This window comes from Chlorocebus sabaeus, chromosome 21, assembly GCF_047675955.1.
Source record: "Chlorocebus sabaeus isolate Y175 chromosome 21, mChlSab1.0.hap1, whole genome shotgun sequence".
NCBI classification, from domain to species: Eukaryota; Metazoa; Chordata; class Mammalia; order Primates; family Cercopithecidae; genus Chlorocebus; species Chlorocebus sabaeus.
The window spans coordinates 3,749,612-3,770,210 of NC_132924.1; the positions used below are offsets into that span (position 1 = coordinate 3,749,612).

General features: G+C 42.8%; 1 protein-coding gene across 50 annotated transcripts in view; it reads right to left on the reverse strand.

Moving 5' to 3' along the window:
• Positions 1–18,349, reverse strand: part of LOC140709617 (septin-14-like) — a 120,743-nt gene extending 102,394 nt beyond the window's left edge. For 16 of the 50 annotated variants that reach the window (XM_073008757.1, XM_073008753.1, XM_073008750.1 and 13 more), the window contains exons 1-2: positions 17,860–18,342; positions 8,683–8,844 (exon numbers count right to left, since the gene is read on the reverse strand). In XM_073008757.1, coding sequence (XP_072864858.1) covers positions 8,683–8,844; positions 17,860–17,991 — 294 coding nt within the window. In that variant the 5' untranslated portion in view covers positions 17,992–18,342. Of the gene's footprint in view, positions 1–8,682; positions 8,845–17,859 lie in introns of all 50 variants that reach the window. The other 34 variants (XM_073008782.1, XM_073008781.1, XM_073008783.1 and 31 more) reach the window with 9 other exon arrangements.
• Positions 18,350–20,599: the final 2,250 nt, after the last annotated feature.

Here is a 20,599-nt window from a genome sequence, read left to right on the forward strand (position 1 = left end):
TAATATAGAGCCATTAACAGGTCCCAAAATAATGAAGATCCATGTGCTACTTGAAAAAAATTCAAAATAATTATGTTTGTCTGTTTTGACAAGAGTCTCGTTCTGTCACCCAGGCTGGAGTACAGTGGTGTGATCTCAACTCACTGCAACCTCCACTTCCCAAATTCAAGCGATTCTCCTGCCTCAGCCTCCCGAGTAGCTGGGACTACAGGCACGCACCACCATGCTCAGCTAGTTTTTGTATTTTTAGTAGAGATGGGGTGTCACCATGTTAGCCAGGCTAGCCTCAAACTCCTGACCTCAGGTGATCCGCCCACCTCAGCTTCCCAAAGTGCTGGAATGACAGGTGTGAGCCACCACAGCCAGCAAAAATTCAAAATCACTGTCTAAAAAAAAAGCTAAATAAGCTTCAAGCAAATACAGATAAATGACAAAATGAAATCAGGAAAACAATACATGAACAAAATTAGAAGTTCAATCAACAAATAAAAAACACACAAAAATTCTGGCTCTACAATGTAAAATAATTGCACTGAGAATTTTAGTGGACAGCTTCAATGCAAGACTCAATCAAACAGAAGAAAGAATGAGTGAACTCTAAAACAAATTATTTGAAATTATCATTAGATGAACAAAAACAAAAAGGATGGAAAAAGTGAAGAGAGCATATGGAACTTACAGAAAATCGTCAAGAAAACCAATGTACGCATTATAGAAATCTCAGAAGGAGGCAGAGCTTGCAGTGAGCCAAGATCACTGCCACTGTACTCCAGCCTGGACAACAGAGTGAGACTAGATCTCAAAAAAAAAAAAAAAAAAAAAAAGAAAAAAGAAATTACTCATTTTGCAAACTGAATCTTTGTATACTCTGACCCATATCACAAAGAGAATTCTGAAAGCAGCAAGAGAAAAACATCTTGTCCCATATAAGGGAGCCTGCATAAGACTATCAATGGACATCTCAACAGAAATCTTGCAGGTCAATAAACAGTGGGATGATTCAATGTACTGGAAGAAAGAGAAAGACCAAAAGGAATACTTTATCCCCAAAAAACTGTCCTTTAAGAACAAAGGATGGGCTGGGTGCAGTGGCTCACGCCTGTAATCCCAGCACTTTGGGAGGCTGAGGCAGGCAAATCACCTGAGGTCAGGAGTTCAAGACCAGCCTGGCCAACGTGGCAAAACCCCGTCTCTACTAAAAATACAAAATTTGGCCGATGTGATGGCAGGTGCCTGTAATGCCAGCTACTCAGGAGGCTGAGGGAGGAGAATTGCTTGAACCCGGGAGGCAGAGGTTACAATGAGCTAAGGTCCTACCATTGCACTCCAGCCTGGGCACCAAGAGCAAAACTCTGTCTCAAAGAAAAAGAATTAAGAACAATGTTCCCATCTGATCATTTCAGCTGTGGCCTGGCACTCTTCTGAGAGCCCAGCCCCAGGTACTTGCAATCAGCCCTGGCACTGCTGTCGCTTTAGCATTCTGCAGTTGCCTGAGCATTCTTCCTGCCCCTGCCTAAGTTTTCTGCCAGTTGTGTGGGGGCCAGCCTGCCCCTCTCTATCACAGCCAGCATCTGAACCCTGGGTACCTGAGGACACATAGGCCAGCCTGTTTCTGATCCAGTCCCTCCAGTACTTATGCATGCTATCTAGAACAACATATAGGGATCTGAGAATCAAGAAAATGGCTAGCCCAGTCCACCATTGGCACCTGATCACTCCTTCTAGAGACTAAGGCTGTGCTAACCCAGCTGGCCGACACTACAACAGCTGAAACCCACCCTCCTGTGCTGAAAGGTGAAGCTGCTTCCCCTATGTACACAAAGTAGCAGTGTCCCTGCATGAGAGAACAGGCAAGCCACAGGGCTGCCTATATTGGGCTGAGAGAGGAGGTCCTACCCTGAGGTTGCTCCTACGAAGAGTCACCAGACAGGCATTTTCAATAGCTCTTGGCTACATTATGACCTGGAGGTAGATGACAGTGTCTGTCTGAACTAACAGTCATGAGCTCTGTGGGACAGGGGTAGGATAGGGAAACAGATCATGTTCCTACCTACATAGGAGGCAGAGCTGGTACAGCTCCTCCCTCCCTACAGAGACCTGTGAGCATTTCAACAGGAGCTGCTCCAGCCACCCCTATAAAGGCTACTCTTCATGTTCATCACTGAGATGTTGGTGGGTAAGCTTTGTGGTCCAGCTCTGCCCAGCTTTGTCTTCCCCTCTGGGCTGAACAGGCAACTCAGAGTTTAGGCATTACATAAAGCAGCCTATCACCTGAAACAACAGAGACGAAATCACAGTAAACAAAGATCAGGCTGGGCGCGGTGGCTCAAGCCTGTAATCCCAGCACTTTGGGAGGCCGAGATGGGCGGATCATGAGGTCAGGAGATCGAGACCATCCTGGCTAACACGGTGAAACCCCGTCTCTACTAAACATACAAAAAACTAGCCGGGCAAAGTGGCGGGTACCTGTAGTCCCAGCTACTCGGGAGGCTGAGGCAGGAGAATGGCGTGAACCCGAGAGGAGGAGCTTGCAGTGAGCTGAGATCCGGCCACTGCACTCCAGCCTGGGTGACACAGCAAGACTCCGTCTCAAAAAAAAAAAAAAAAAGATCAAACACACACCATCCACTTCTGCCACTGCTGGCTCTTACTCATAAGTGCCACTTACTGGCATGGAGGTTAAATGGCACAAACCAATTCTACTGACAGAAGGGTACAGGGCTAAAGAAACAAAGCCAAAGCCCCCTACCCTATAGATGCTATAGTTACACCCACAAGGGGGAAAAGCCCCATCTAAATTAAAGTAAATTCAAAAATAAGAAGTGACAACTTTCCCGGATGAGAAGAAACCATCATAAGAACTTTGGCATCATGAATTAAAAAACAAAACAAAACAAAACAAAAAAATGCAGAATGTTTTGACATTACCAAAGGATGCACTAGCTCTCTAGCAATGGATCCTACCAACCAAAATGACAATTCTGAAATGAAAGATAATGAATTCAAAATATGGATAAGGAAGCTCAATGAGATCCAAGAGAAGACTGAAAATCATCACAAAGATATCAGAACAATGCAGAATGTGAATTAAGTACAGATATCTTTAAATTAAAAGAATGGAATTTCTAGAAATGAAAAACACACTGAAGGACGGATTTACAGTTGAAAGCTTTAACAATAGGCTAGACTAAGCAGAAGACAGACAGAAAATAGAATCCCAGTGCCTCCTGGCTTGTAAAGTTTCTTCTGTGAAGTCTGTAGTTAGTCTAATGTGATTTCATTTATAGATGATTTGAAATTTCTCTCTTGCTTCTTTCAGAGTATTTTCCTTCTAGTTGACTTTAGATAGTCTGGTGAAGTTCATCTTGCAAAGTATTTCCAGGTGTTCTCTGAGCTTCTTGCATCTGGATGTGTACCTTTCTAGCAAGGCCAAGAGAGTTTTTCTGATTATTCCCTCAAATATGTTTCTAATCTTTTTATCTTCTCCTCTTCTCTCTCAGGAATGCCTACAACTCATAAGTTGGGTTGCTTTACATAATTTCCTATTTCTTGACCTCTTATTTATTTAAATTTTCTTTATTTTTTACCTGCGTTAGTTCAAAAAACCTGTTTTTTTTTTTTGAAAAGATAAGAAAATTGATATGGTGCTAGGCCAGGCACCATGGCTCATGCCTGTAATCCTACCATTTTGGGAGGCTGAGACAGGTGAATTGCCTGAGCTCAGGAGTTGGAGACCAGCCTGGGCAAGATGGGGAAACCCTGTCTCTACTAAAATACAAAAAATCAGCTGGGCATGGGGGCGGATGCCTGTAATCCCAGGTCCAGGAGGCTGAGGCATAACAATTGCTTGAACCTGGGAGGCAGAGGTTGTAGTGAGTCAAGATCGTGCCACTGCACCCCAGCCTGGAAAACAAAGTGAAACTCTGTCTCAAAAAAAAAAAAAAAAGAAAGGAAAGAAAATTGATATGGTGCTAGCTAGATTAACCAAGAAAAAAGAAGATTTAAGTAAGCAGAAGCACAATCAGAAGTGATAAAAGTGACATTACAACTGATACCACAGAAAACAAAAGATCAGAAACTAATATGAATATCTCTATGCATACAAACTAGAAAACCTAGACAAAATGGTTAAATTTATCCCTCCCTGCTCAGATGTGGCTTGAGCCAGAGGCGCACAGGGCCAGAGATGCTGCAGAGCTTCAACCCAGAGCAGCTTGGAGGCAGTGAATAATAGCTCTTCAAGTCTGCAATAAAAAATGGCCTCTTCTAGAGAATTGTTTGAACCCGGGAGGCAGACATTGCAGTGAGCCGAGATGGCGCCACTGCTCTCCAGTCTGGACAACAGAGCAAGACTCTGTCTCAAAAAAAAAAAAAAAAAAAAAAGCCTTTTATAGCTTAAATTACAAAAGTAAACTAAAAGACTTACATGTTTTTCTTTACCCCAACTCATTCCTTACATGTAGACTCAATCTTTTCAGCATTTGCTTTACTGGTTTAGTAAAAGGCAGGAAAAACACCTCTGTGGTAACGAGAATATTATCCAACTGTATGTCATTTACCTTATTGTAAATACTGGTGAACAGCTGTCAATAAGTTTTATATTCCTTAAAAAAAGAAAGAAAGAAAATGGATAAATTCCTGGAAACATACAACCTCTTAAGACTGAACCAGAAAAAAAATAGATATCCTAAATAGACCAATAACAAGTAATGAAATAGACTCAGTAATAAAATAATTTCAAACAAACAAACAAAAAGAACAAATGGGTTTACAGCCAAATTTTGCCAGAAGTACAATGAAGAGCTGGTATCAATCTTACTGAAACTATTCCAGAAATTTATGGAATTTTTCTATTGGAAGAATCAATAACATTACCAAGACCACATTAACCAAAGCAACCTAAAGATTCACCACAATTCCTATCAAATTACCAATAACATTTTTTACAGGATTAGAAAAAAACGTTCCTAAACATCATATGGAACCAAAAATGCATCTAAATAGCCAAAGTAATCCTAAGCAAAAAGAACTAAGCCAGAGGAATCATGTGTCTGACTACAAATTATACTATAATGCAATACTAAATAAACCAGTATGGCATTGGCACAAAAACAGACTGATTGATTAATAGAACAGAATAAAGAGTCCGTTGCTAGGAAGGATACAGCTAAAAAAGGGAGAAAAAAATTGTGAAAGAAAAGAGAATAAAGAACCAGTAATGAAGCCACATGCCTACATCCAGGTGATCTTTGACAAAGTTGGCAAAAACAAACAATAGGGAAAGGGCATTCTATTTAATAAATGGTGCTGGGAAAACTGGCTACCCATAGGCAAAAGAATGAAACTGAATCCCCATCTCTTACCATATGCAAACTTTAACTCAAGATGCATTAACGACTTAAATGAAACACCAGATGCTATAAAAATCCTAGAAGAAAATGTAGGAAAAACTCTTCTAGATATTGGCCTAGGCAAATAATTCATAAATTAGTCCTGAAAAACATGCAACAAAACCAAACATACACAAATGGGACTTAAACTAAAGAGCACAGCAAAAGAAATAATCAACAGAGTAAAGAGACAATCTACACAACAGGAACAAAATATTTGCAAACTTTGCATCTGACAAAGACTAATATACAGAATCTATAAAGAACACAAACAACTCAACAACAACCAACAATAAACAACCCCATTAAAAAGACTGCAAAGGATATGAACAGACATTTCTCAAAAGGAGACATACAAGTGGCCACCAAACATATGAAAAATCACTCAACATCACCAATCATCAAGAAACACAAATTAGGCCGGGCGCGGTGGCTCAAGCCTGTAATCCCAGCACTTTGGGAGGCCGAGACGGGTGGATCACGAGGTCAGGAGATCGAGACCATCCTGGCTAACCCGGTGAAACCCCGTCTCTACTAAAAAATACAAAAAACTAGCCGGGCGAGGTGGCGGGCGCCTGTAGTCCCAGCTACTCGGGAGGCTGAGGCAGGAGAATGGCGTAAACCCGGGAGGTGGAGCTTGCAGTGAGCTGAGATCCGGCCACTGCACTCCAGCCTGGGCGACAGAGCGAGACTCCGTCTCAAAAAAAAAAAAAAAAAAAAAAAAAAGAAACACAAATTAAAACCACAATAAAGGCCGGGTGCAGTGGCTCACACCTGTAATACCAGCACTTTGGGAGGCCAAGGCAAGTGGATCACCTGAGGTCAGGAGTTTGAGACCAGCCTGACCAATGAGGTTAAACCCCAACTCTACTACAAATACAAAAATTAGCTGGGCGTGGTGGTGGGTGCCTGTAATCCCAGCAACTCGGGGAGCTGAGGCAGGAGAATCGCTTGAATCCAGGAGGCGGAGGTTGCAGTGAGCCGAAATCATTTCACTGCACTCCAGCCTGAGTGACAGAGCGAGACTCTGTCTCAAAAACACACACACACACACACACACACACACACACACACACACACAAAATAAGATATCATCTTACATAATCAGAATGGCTACTACTGCAAACACAACAGATGTTGGTGTGGATGCAGAGAATAATGAATGCTTATTCACTGTTGGTGGGACCATAAATTAGCACAATCTCTATGAAATACAATATAGAGATTTCTCAAAGCACTAAAAATAGAGCTACCATTTGACCCAGTGATTATACTAGGCATGTACCTGAAAGTAAACATTATATAAAAAAGTCACTTTCACTCATATGTGTATTACATTCCTACTCATAATTGTAAAGTCATGGAATTAACCTAAATGTCCATTAACAGTGGACTGGATTTTTTTAATGTAGTATATATACACCATGGAATACTATGCAGCCATAAAAAAAAGAAATCATGCTCTGTGCAGTAACATGGATGGAGCTGCGGGCCATTATCCTAAGTGAAATCACTCAGAAACACAAAATCAAGTACCACATGTTCTCATAAGCAGGAGCTAAACAATGAGTACACAAGGACATAAAGATGGAAACAATAGATAACAAGACTCCAAAAGGCAGAGATTGGGAGGAGGCTGATGGTCAAAACATTATCTACTGGTAGTGAGATGTGATCACAGCACTGCACACCAGCTGGGACAACAGAGTGAGACCATGTCTCAAAAAAAAAAAAAAAAAATGATCTGTTGGGTACAAAGTTTACTATCTCAGAATAGTTACACTAGAAGCTGAATCTCACCATTATGCAATATATCTATTTGACAAATACGCACTTACACCCTCTGAATCTAAAATAAAAAACAAAGGAAGTTTATAGTAGTAGACACCTACATCTCTTAAAAAAAGATCTCGCCTGTGCATGGTGGCTCATGCCTGTAATCCCAGTACTTTGGGAGGCCGAGGCAGGTGGATTGCCTGAGGTCAGGAGTTCAAGACCAGCCTGGCTAACATGGTGAAACACCGTCTCTACCAAAAATAGAAAAAAAATTAGGGTATGGTGGTGCATGCCTGTAGTCCCAGCTACTCGAGAGGCTGAGGGAGGAGAATTGCTTGAACCTGGCAGGCGGAGGCTGCAGTGAGCCGAGATTGCGTCACTGCACTCTAGCCTGGGTGACAGAGGGAGACTCCAACTCAAAAAAAACCAAAAAGATCTGAAATAAACAACCTAACCTTACACACACACACACACACACACACACACACAAATAAGCAGAAGGAAAGAAAAAACAAAGATTAGAGCATAAATACATGAAATATTTAAAAAATTTTAATCGGCCAGGCATGGTGGCTCATGCCTGTAATCCCAGGAGATCTCTTGAGTTCAGGAGTTCAAGACCAGCCCACCCAACATAGTGAAACCCTATCTAAACTAAAAATACAAAAATTAGCCAGGCGTGGTGGCACGCTCCTGTAATCCCAGCTACTTAGGAGGCTGAGGCAGGAGAATCACTTGAATCCGGGAGATGGAGGTTACAATGAGCCAAGACTGTGCCACTGCACTCCAGCCTGGGCAACAGAGTGAGACTCTGTCTCAAAAAATAAAACAAAAACATTAATCAATTAAGCTAAGAGTTGATTTGGGGGAAAAAAGTCAAAATCAAAGCCCTTACCTTGACCTAGGACAAAAATAGAGAATATGTTAATAAAATAAGAAATGAAAGAGAAGACATTACAACTTATTACAGAAATAAACAGAATTATATGGGACTATTATGGACAATTGTACATCAACCAATTTGACAACTTGGAAGAAATGGTGAAATGACTAGAAACATATAACCTACCAAGACTGAATGGAGAATAAATGGAGAGTTTAAAGAGACTAATAACAAATAGAGAAACTAAAGAAGTAATTTTTCAAAACTCCAAAATATAGCCCAGGACCAGATTACTTCATGGGTAAATTCTACCAAACATTCAAAGAAATTTTAATATAAAACATCCTCAAATTCTTTGAAAAAATAGAAAAAAGAGGTAACACTTTCAGAGTCATTTTATGAGGCAGCATCCCCTTGATATCAAAGCAAGAAAATATACTTCCAAGAAGAAAATTATAGGCCAATATCCTTGAGGAACACGGTGCTTCAATTAAATTTAAATAAATCTGCTTACAAATATTCAATTCTCAGCAGAAGCTTTTCAAAATAAAGCAAATGTAAAAATTCTCACACTAGATTCTGGATAAACACTCATTTATAGCCTCTTTGTCAGATATTGTTACTGAAACTTACATTAATTGAGGAGTTTGCTTGAGCAGCAGTTTCTTCATCTGTTGGGAGCTGATATATCTGGATGCCATTGCTAATCAATTCACTCATTATCTTACTCTTAAACATCTGTAAATCATTTTTAGAAATTGTGTCTGCTTTGGTAATCAGTGGTACAATGTTCACCTATTGAAAAAGAAGACGAACAAAATCTCAGCATCAAGGATTCATCACTCATCCTGTAGTTTTTATAGTAAAGCTTCACAATCCCTGGCAACAAATTGCGTAACTAGATAATCACTGGCTGTCATGCCTTTCTTAAAAATTATTTTCCAAAACTATCAATACTTTTGAAGATTCATCTTTTATCCAAATTCAGGTTTAAAAGTCTTAACCTTGTTTCTCTTCTAAAAATCCCTTACACCTCTACACATATGGAGCTAGTAAAATGTAAATACCAGGACAAAGTAAATTATTTTTAATTTTATTTCTTATTAAGCTGAGTGATGAGACAAATTAAAATAACTTTCATCAAAATTGTGGAAGGGATTTTGCCTACATTCTACATCACTTTTTCCATCAATCAATCTTATTTAATGTCCCATTTTCACACACTCTTGCCCCACACCTAGATGTGTTTGCAGATAGATTTGCTTTTGCTTTTCAAAGATCACCTAAAAAGAATATAGACTGGTTACCATATTCTTTTCTTTCTTTTTCTTTTTCCTTTTTTTTTTTTTTTTGGAGACAGTCTTGCTCTGTCGCCCAGGCTGGAGTAGAATGGTGTAATCTAGGCTCACTGCAACCTCCACCTCCCAGGTTCGAGCAATCCCCTGTCTCAGCCTCCCGAGTAGCTGGGATTACAAGCGCATGCCACTACACCCAGCTGATTTTTGTATTTTTAGTAGTGACAGGGTTTCACCATGTTGGCCAGGCTGGTCTCAAACTCCTGACCTCAGGTGATCCACCCACCTTGGCCTCCCAAAGTGCTGGGATTACTGGTGTGAGCCACGGCACCCGGCCTGGTTACCATTTCTAAAGGCGTGTGTGTGTGTGTGTGCGCGCGCATGTGTGCGTGTATAAGAACACCATGCAAACAAATATGTTTATTTTTCTTTTGTAAAAAGACATTATTTCCATATGGGAAGTTAAATATTTGCATATTTGAGGTCGAATTTTTACCCACAAAGTCTTTTCCTAGTGCTTCAATATGATCACTCCTGTCCTTTGCATTTGCACTTAAATAACTAAACTTTTTAGAAAATAACAATATACAAAATTATAAAACGTCTTATTACTGGTAAAATATCTTATTAAATCATAGCTCCACAAAATCAACATCTACAATATAGTAGAAATATATGAATATAAATTTTAGGCAGACTGCTTTCGTTTTAGATTGCTCAAAGCACATTTTTAAAAAAATCCATGGACAGGCCGGGCGCGGTGGCTCATAGTCTATAATCCCAGCACTTTGGGAGGCCGAGGTGGGTGGATCAACTGAGGTTAGGAGTTTGAGACCAGCCTCGCCAATATGGTGAAAACCCTGTTTCTACTAAAAAATACAAAAATTAGCTGGGCATGGTGGTGGGCACCTGTAAACCCAGCTACTCAGAAGACTGAGGAAGGAGAATCGCTTGAACCCAGGAGGCCGAGGTGGCAGTGAGCTGAGATCAAGCCACTGCACTTCAGCCTGGGTGACAGAGACTCCATCTCAGGAAAAAAAAAAGAGAAAGAAATGGAAATGTTCTGTCAATAATTCTTCAAGTGTTCAAATGTAAGGGGAAAAGCATTCATTGCAAGGAGAACTGACCAACTTGAAAAAGAAGACAAGCAGGGCACGGTGGCTCATGCCTGTAACCCCAGCACTTTAGAAGGCTGAGGCCAGCAGATTACTTGAGCCCAGGAGTTCTGGACCCATCCAGACAATATGGCAAGATCCCCGTCTCTACAAAAAACTAAAAATGAGCCAGGCGTGTGGGCACACACCTGTGGTCCCAGATACTAGAGGCTGAGGTGGGAAGATCCCTTGAGTCTGGAAGGTCGAGGCTGCAGTGAGCCTTGGTCATGCCACTGCACTCCAGCCTGGGCAACAGAGGGAAGCCTTGTCTCAAAAAAAGAAAAAAGACAGTAGCCACATACTCTATATATTGGTTTTGTGAAAATTAGAGATTTTATATATCTGGAAAATGGCTTCATGAAAACAGGTGACCATGAAATTAAGAGTGTGTATCCTGGCCAGGCATGGGGGCTCACGCATGTGATCCCAGTACTTTGGGAGGTTGAGGCAGGCGGATCACCTGAGGTCGAGAGTTCAAAACCAGCCATTTCCAACATGGAGAAACCCCACCTCACCTAAAAATACAAAATTAGCTGGGCATGGTGGCTCATGCCTGTAATCCCAGCTACTCAGGAGGCTGAGGCAGTAGAATCGCTTGAACCCAGGAGGCAGAGGTTGCAGTGAGCCAAGATCGTGCCACTGCACTCCAGCCTGGGCAACAAGAGCAAAACTCCGTCTCAACAACAACAGCGTGTATTCCTGACTATTGAATGTACTACTAATTAAGAACTTGAAGCAGCTCTTAATTTAACTAGAAATCTAATTTATTTCAAGTACTTAATGACATCTGAGATTAAATACAAAGTCTCTTTTCAGTTTGAACAATACACAGTGAAAGTGGAGACTCCTTGGATAAAGAGAACCCAAATTAGAACTTTTTCTCTCTTCAACTAAATAAAGTTGTCTCCAACTAAGTAAAGTTGAAGACAGCATGTTTTGTTAGGGCTGAGTGCAGAAAAGAATCTGACAATATGACAATTTCTGTTATATCTATATTGGCCTTCTATGTTTTAAAAAGAAGATATACTTTTAACCCTTTTTTTTTTTTTTTTTTTTTTTTGAGAGAGAGGGTCTGGCTCTGAGACCCTCTCTGCAGTACAGTAGCATGATCACAACTCACTGCAGCCTCAACCTCCCAGGCTGAAGCGATCCTCCCACCTCAGCCTCCTGAGTAGCTAGAACTACAAGTACATGCTACCATGCCTGGCTATTTTTTGTATTTTTTGTAGAGACAGGGCCTCACTATGTTGTTCAAGCTCATCTAGAACTTCCAGGCTCAGGAAGTAGGGTGCAAAGGGGACTCTAAAGTACTCTGGAAGCCAGGTGTCAAGTCTCAATTTGTCCAAGATATCCTGCCCAAGATATCTTGCCCAAGGTAACAATAACCTGTGTTGGGCAAGTCACTTAACCTGTGAATCTCTGACAAAGCAAGGAGAAGTAAACTCTTCTACGTTCTTTCTTCTGGAGAAGGAGTTCTCTCTTGTTGCCCAGGCTGGAGTCCAGTGGCGCAATCTCAGCCAACTACAGCCTCTGTCTCCCGGGTTCAAGCGATTTTCCTGCCTGGGATTACAGGTGCCCGCCACCATACCCGGCTTTTTTATTTTAAGGCTCTTGTTGCCCAGGCTAGAGTGTAGTGGTGTGATCTCAGCTTGCTGCAACCTCTGCCTCCTGGGTTCAAGCGATTCTCCTGCCTCAGCCTCCCACGTAGTTGGGATTACAGGCACCCACCACCACACCCAGCTAATTTTTTGCAATTTTAGTAGAGAGGGGGTTTCACTGTATTGGCCAGGCTGGTCTCAAACTCCTAAACTCAAGTGACCCACCCACATCAGCTTCCCAAAGTGCTGGCGTGAACCAGTATGTCCAGCCCTAGGTTCTATTCTAATTCAAAAAGTTTCATTATCTCAATGGGATAGTAAATAGATTGTACTTTAAGATACAGGGGAGGTAATAATCCAACATTTTGATATGGGGGAGGTAGTAATTCAACATTTTGTAAAACATGGCAACTTTTTGGTGGACTTGATTTTCAAATGCAGTGCACCCTTGAACAACACAGGTTTAAGCTGCGTGGGCCCACTTACATGTGGATCTTTTTCAACCAAATGCAGAATGAAACCTGCATATATGGAGGCTCAACTTTTCATATACCCAGGTTCTGCAGGGCCCACAGTAGGGACTTGACTATGCCAGGAGTTTGGTAAAAACAGGGGTCCTAGAACCCATCCCCTATAGTATATGTCCTATACATATACCATAGGACAACCGGACTATTTTTATAGTTTTAAGAAACATAGATTTGCCAAGCCTATTAACCTTTCCAGATCATTTGTACTATGCTTACACAGAAACTCTTCTTAGAAGGGGTCTAATATATAGGAAATACTTACATAGAATATTTTGCATATTAGGACCAGGCACAGTGGCTGATGCCTGTAATCTCAGCACTTTGGGAGGCTGAGGCAGGTGGATCACCTGAGGTCAGGAGTTCAAGACCAGCCTGGCCAACATGGCGAGACCCCGTCTCTACTGAAAATACAAAAGTTAGCCAGACATGGTGGCGGGCGCCTGTAATCCTAGCTACTCGGGAGGCTGAGATGGGAGAATCACTCGAACCCACGAGGCGGAGGTTGCAGTGAGCTGAGATCGCGCCACTGCACTCCAGCCTGGGTGACAGAGCAAGATTCCATCTAAAAAAAAAAAAAAAAAAAAAAAAAAAAATCTGCATATTAGTTTCTCTTGCACAACTTCAAAATTGTTTTAAATGAACTCGTCTTTATGTCAGCAATATGCTACATTAAAACAATTAATATCCAAATATACAAACAAGTATATACAAGAAACTTATTATACTTAAAGGTACTTATTATCAAACACTGACCAAAAAAAGAACATCTCCAATCAATGGTGACAGCTACAACTGAGGACAAACTTTATTTCAGGAACATACATGTACCACTTTTCATCCTAACACTCATCTAGCAAAGTAGGTTTTTTTGGTTTATTTGTTTCTTTTTTGAGACAGGGTCTCTCTCTACCAACCAGGCAGGAGTGCAGTGGCACCATCAAGGCTCACTATGGACCTCGGCCTCCCAAGCTCAAGTGATCCTCACACCTCAGCCTTCCAAGAAGCTGGAAATACAGGCATGCACCACCATGCCCAGTTAATTTCTGTGTTTTTTGTAGAGGCAGGGTTTTGCCCTGTTGCCCAGGCTGGTCTGAAACCTAAGCTCAAGAGCTCTGCCAGGTGTCAGCCTCCCAAAGTGCTGGGATTATGGGTGTGAGCCACTGCACCAGGGCCTAAGTAGGTGTTAAAATCCCTAGTTAAGATGAGAAACTGAGGCATCATGAAGATAAGGCTACAAGTCTAAGAACTGAGAGGGCTGGAAGCCCACACAGATTCCTTAGATTTGAGCTCAGTGTACCAAACCAAGGGGGCAGGGAGTGCTAACTTAATGTTAACTGGCAGGCTGGTGCAGGTTTGCAGTAGAGTTTTCAATGATTTATGGGAAAATGGGGAATAGTAAGAATATGAAAGTAAACTTTTTTTTTTTTGAGACCGAGTCTCGCTCTGTCACCCAGGCTGGCGTGCAAGGGTGCGATCTCAGCTTACTGCAACTTTGGCCTCCAGGGTTTAAGTGATTCTCCTGCCTCAGCCTCTGGAGTAGCTGGGATTACAGGTGTATGCCACCACGCTCAGATAATTTTGTATTTTTACTAGCGATGGGCTTTCAGCATGTTGGCCAGGCTGGTCTGAAAGTAAACTTTTCCATATAGCTAAATGATTCCCCATTTAAAGATCTTTTATTCTGAGAGATTCTGTTCTTTCAAATTCTTTGAATAGAAATACGCTTTCGTTAAATGAAATGATGGTGATAGGAGATAGTGGTGTGTTACTCTTTTTATTGGCTGTACCCGGTAGAATTTAAAAATCAGCATTTCTATTGTAGCCTCCTAATTCGGGGAAAATATTTCTTCAGAAATCTAAAACTCTGGAACTTCCCATCATTATGCCTCCCCAGAATAATAGAGGACTTTACACACAGATGCCCCTCAAGATTCTCTCATTAATCTCTACCTTATTCTGTTTGGATTAAGACATTTAGGGATTGTGAAATGAGAAGAAAGTGAGTTTAAGCAATCCAAAACCACGTGGTGACTCTGGATCCTCGAAGATTACTTTCTTCGGAATCTTTTTCATCTGTTAACTTTCCTCTGGGCTCAAACTGTCTTTTCCTAAAACAGTCACATCTTTGAGTAGTACTGCTACATGGCAATCACTATCATAATAAACTAACTTGAGGTCTCCAATAATCAGCTTTCATTTAAAGTCTCTTTCAGGTTGACAAAATAAAAACTTTCAATGTTTTGTCTACCCATTTCCAAAAGAAAATGAGTCTACATATGTACATCTATCTGTGATTATATATGTATATACACACATGTGATTTTGATCAGCCTGTTTATAAACTACTTGCAAAACAAGTTGATTTGTAAATTCATTTATTAAACAATTAGTGTATAAACTACTTAATTTTTGCAAGTAGTTTATAAACAGGCTCATCAAATTGAACAAATTTCTTAAAATAATTTCACTGTATAGAGAGCAAATAAGTTATTTACTCTTCTTATTGGCATATCTTATTTTTACCCATCCTCCTTTAGCAAGCATCTACGTTAAACTATTTTATGTCCAAAGCTATACAATGAAACACTACTTTCAGTCACAACATATTAAATTCACATTGAAAACTATAAAGAGATCCAGTTACTTTTAGTCTTACAAGTTCTTATACATACTTTTAATATACTACTTGATGTTTTATGGTGCACACACAGCTCTTGCAGGATATATAACTATGAGAATACTTAGAGTATATGCTTATTAAATGGTTCAAAACTCTCTTTTTTAAAGAAAAGTCCATTCTTATTTTTATTTTATTTTTATTTTTTGAGATGGAGTCTCACTCATGTCGCCCAGGCTGGAGTGCAATGGCGCGATCTCGGCTCACTGCAACCTCTGCCTCCTGGGTTCAAGAGATTCTCCTGCCTTAGCCTACCGAGTAGCTGGGACTACAGACATGCACCACCAAGCCCAGCTAATTTTTGTATTTTTTAGTAGAGACGGGGTTTCACCATATTGGCCAGGCCTGTCTCAAACTCCTGACCTCGGTTGATCCGCCCGCCTTAGCCTCCCAGAGTGCTGCAATTGCGGCGTGAGCCAGCGCGCCCAGCCAAGAAAAGGCAATTTTAAGAACTTAAAATTCTTAAGGGCGGGCGCAGTGGCTCACCGTGGTAACCCCACACTTTGGCAGGCCAAGGCAGGCGAATCAACCGAGGTCAGGAGTTTGAGACCAGCCTGGCCAACATGGAGAAACCTCCCCTATACTACAAATACAAAAATTAGCCTGGCATGATGGCGGGAGTCTGTAATCCCAGCTACTGGGGAGGCTGAGGCAGGAGAATCACTTGAACCCTGGAGGCGGAGGCTGCAGCGAGCCAAGATCGCGCCATTGCACTCCAGCCTGGGCGACAACAGGAAGACTCCGTCCCAAAAAATAGAACAACTTAAGCATACAGTAAAGTAATCTTTCCACGCCCCAATGTTAAAAGGTCCATTTATTATAGACTACTTATTTAAAAAAAAAAATCTAAAATTGGTAAAAATTCTGCTAAAATTCCATATTAAACTAGGATCAAAAGTTATTTTTAGCTCTTCTTGTTTCTTAAATACCTGAAATGTGCTGTTACATGTTTTCCTTATGTATTTATTCATTCAACTAGCTTTGGGTGAAAGGTACTTACAAGTTTAAAAGTCCTTTCTGACAGTGGAAATAACAAAAATATTTGCATAAAAGACACTCAATGGTTCTCAAAGAGTATCTGAGAGTCCAATCAGCCTATTAACTTTGTTCTGAATAACCAACAACAAATGCGAGCTTTTTGTCACATCCGTGTATTTTCCCCTGTAACCTGATACCTACATTTTAAATGCATTTTTAAAATATTTCATTTGGCCCTATGACAATTATTTCCCCTGTAAAAAGCTACAGGAATTTTGTTTAAGAGCAAATGAGATAAGAGTATCTGGTCCATGAAAAAAGCTAAGTGGAAAGATCAGCTCCCTAAAGTTTGTAACCAATAACAAGACAAACTCCAATGCTACCTTGTTCATGTAATCAACAATATGTGAGTCGAAATAAACTAGTGAGCTATACATTTCTGATACATACCAATTTGCCAATCAACAGGAGGGGAAGAAAACGCTCAAATGTGACTACTGTTAACAAACATCTAAATATCAGACATAGTCTCTATTAAAATCGTAACCTACCAATTTTGAAATCATTCCTTCGACTTTTGTTATGTTTTTAATCACCCCGTTAAAAAAACAAAAACAGCCTCTTTTAAAATGTAAATTCCCCCCTTTTTCAAAGTAACTTGCCTAGGGAAATTTAACGCATTAAAATAAAACCTAACAGACAAACTAATTACAACATTAAAAAAAAAAAAAACTAAAATGATCAGTAACACAAACCAATAGCTGCAGTTCAGCAAAGCGTATGCTTTTAATCTGTTATGGGTATCCTATTATACTAATAAGCAACAATGCTTAAAAGTCATCCCAATGCCTAAAACATCGCCATATACATACTTGTCCTTTATGCCAATGAAGCTTAAACTAGACTCAAACTCAGACCATTTGCCCCCTTCCTGACACACTGAAATATACGAGGGGGAATCCAAGAAATCAGATATGTTAAGTGCTGGTAACTTCTTCCAGAATAGGGTCAAATTCGAGTTTATCCGCAAATGTCACCGTCCCAGTAAGTCTGCAAATTCTCACCAGCGCTGGAGTACAAAGAGGCCTGACCACGGAAACACCTGACCCAGCATCACGAAGACAGTGGGAAACGCAACCCTCCTCGGGTCGGAGCCGGCCCCAGAGCCTCGGCTGCAGCGATGGCGGGGACAAGAGGTGGCCGCTGGTCTCGCGGGTGCGGCGGACAGGGTCCCACACCCCCGGCCGCCTCCCGACAACCAGGAAACCTGTCAAGCCGGCCGAGACCCACCCTCCGCAGCCCCCTCGCGCTCCTGCCCAGCCCGGCCCCAGCCCGCCCGACCGCTCCCCGTCTGCCCCGGCCTCCCGGCTGCACTCTGCCACCTCATTCCTCCCCGGCTGCCTCGCGGCACCGCCACCTCCTCCCCGCGACCTGGGCTCGGGTCGCCCCCCGCCCGGCTCGACCACGTCAGTACCCCCGCGGCCTCCAGTCCCGAGCTCCAGCCGCGCGCTCCCCAGCCTCGGCCTCCGCGCTCGCCCCGCTCGGCCGCTCCCGGCCCCACTCCCCAACGCCGGCTACCTGGAGGCAAGCGCAGCGGAGCACTTCATCCAGGGTCCCAGGTCGCAGAGGGCCGGTGGTCCCGCTTCTTCTCCAGCTCCACATGGTAAGCGCAGATGGAGAGCAGGATCCCGGCGGCACTGCACGCAGCATGTCGGTTACCCTCTCCCACCGCCGTACCGACACTCTCAGCAGGACGGGCGCCGCCACCTTCCTCCCTCCGCCGCTGCCGCCGACTCCGCCTTCCTCCGCCTCCCTCCGCCTCCATCCCAGCCCGTCTGGGTCCCACACAGCCGCCACCGCAACAGCCACCGCCGCCGCCGCCTCGCCCCATTGGCTCGGTCGCCCGCTCCAGCCCCGCCCCGACAGGCGTGCGCCCCAACCGCCCCGAACCTAGTGAGGCCTGCAGGGCGGGGAAGGCGAGCGCCGGCGCGGAGGGAGGGGGCAGAGCACGCAACCGCCGGGACGCCGGATGGCCGGCGGAGACAGAGGATGCCGGGCGAGGCGCGCTCCAGGCTTGGGGCCTGGGGAGGGGTGGGGCCCGGGGGGAGAGGGGCGGGGCGGGGAAGGGCGGGGTCTGGAGGGGCGGGGCGGGGCTGGGCGAGGCCGGGCGGCTAGCGCAGGAGGGACTTAGGGGACCGGTGCAAGCAACACATTGCAAGGATGCTACTGTGGGTGACTGGGCGAGACCTCGGCCCCTCCCTCCGAATTCCCATCCTTTTTCCCTTTTTCGTCGTTATCACTTGATATTTCTGACCCAATCCAAATCAACCCTGGCCAATGCTCGGAACTTTAGAGCCACACTCCTATGACCTCATCTTCCCACTACCACCTCTAGGCACTTTGTGTTCAACCTGTGCAAAACTTTTTTTTTTTAATGTGCAAAACTATGTTCTAAATTAAAAAACTGTTTTTATAAAATGATTTATGGGCCGGGCACAGTGGCTCACAGCCTGTAATCCCAATGCTTTAGGAGGCCGAGACAGGTGGCTCACTTGAGGTCAGGAGTTCGAGACCAGCCTGGTCTACATAGTGAAACCCCATCTCTAATAAAAATACAAAAAAAAAAAAAAAAAAAAAAATAGCCGAGTGTAGTGATGAGACCCTGTAATCCTAGCTACTCCGGAGGCTGAGGCATGAGAATTGCTGCAACCCAGGAGGCAGAGGTTGCAGTGAGCTGAGATCGTGCCACTGCACTCCAGTCTGGGTGATAGAGTGAAAGACTCAACAACAACAAAAACTTACAAATGCCTTGCTTCTCTGTAAGCTGAATTTGAGGTGGTTTGCCATAATTCAAATAATATAGAAAAATATAAAGATGAGCTAATACAATCAGGACGAAGAAAACCAAAAGTCAGAATATAATGAAAGGCTAGGAATAAGAACACAGATAAGCAGGCTATAGGAGCTTACAAAATTATAAAAATTGTGTCGTAAATTTGGCTCTGAGCTTTCTGGTGGCCAAAACTAAAAGGGAAACAAATGTATATTCTTTCTCACTGTCTTCAAGAAGAAACACAGTGTTCTTGGAGATTTTCAGTGTTTCCCTGGTTGCAGCTTTCAATTTTTCAGGGGCTTTATATAGTGATTTTGAGTAATAAGCAATATCCTTGTAATCGTTATCTGTTGTTGGGTAAAAATTGCCCCCAATTCAGCAGCTTAAAAAACAATAAACTTTTTTTTTTTCCTCAGTTTCCATGGGCTAGGAATCTGGGTGAGGTTAGCTGTGTCCTCTGGCTCAGGCTCTCACCAGGATACAATTGAGCTGTCAACCAGGGCTGCAGCTCTCTCAAGGCTTCAGAATCCTCTTTCAAACCCCCTTCCATGGCTGCTGGCAGGCCTCAGGTCCTCTCTGGCTGTGGGCTGGAGACATCCAGTGTTTCACCATGTTGGCCAGGCTGGACTTGAACTCTTGACCTCAGGTGATTCACCCGCATTGGCATCCCAAAGTCCTGGAATTACAGGCATGAGCCACCGTGCCCGGTTTTTTTCATTTGATTATTTTGTTTTTTGTTTTTAGCTATAAGGTCTAGTTCTGTCCCTCAGGCTGGAGTGCAGTGGTGCAACCATGGCTCACTGCACCCCTCTATCTCCTGGGCTCAAGTGATTCTCCCCACTCAGCCTCCTGAGAGCTGGGACTACAGGCATGTGCCACCACATCTGATGAAGTTTTACCCTTGCTATCCAGGCTGGAGTGAAATAGCCTGATCTCAGCTCACTAAAAATTCTGCCTCCCAGGTTCAAGCAATTCTCCTGTCTCAGCCTCCCGAGTAGCTGGGACTACAGGCATTTGCCACCACACTGGCTAATTTTTGTATTTTAAGTAGGCATGGGGTTTCACTATGTTGGCCTGACTGGTCTTGAACTCCTGACCTGAGGTGATCCACCAGCCTCAGCCACTCAAAGTGCTGGGATTACAGGCATGAGCCACTGCACCTGGCACACCTGGTTCAGTTTTTAAATGTTATTTTTGCAGAGACAGGGTTATCTGTACATTGCCCAGGCTGGTCTCAAAATGCTACCCTCACATGATACTCCCCCTTCAGCCTCCCAAAGTGCTGGAATTCGAGGCATGAATCACCGTGCCCAAACTCATTCTCTTTCAATTAGCTCAGTTTCAATTTCTTCTTATAGAAATACCATCAAATAGAAAATGTCAATGTTAAGCAGGATTTCCATGTAAAGGTGGCAAATCACAAAATCTTCCTTCCTTGATACTTATTCATTCATTTTTTGTTCTTTTTATTTATTTATTTTTTGA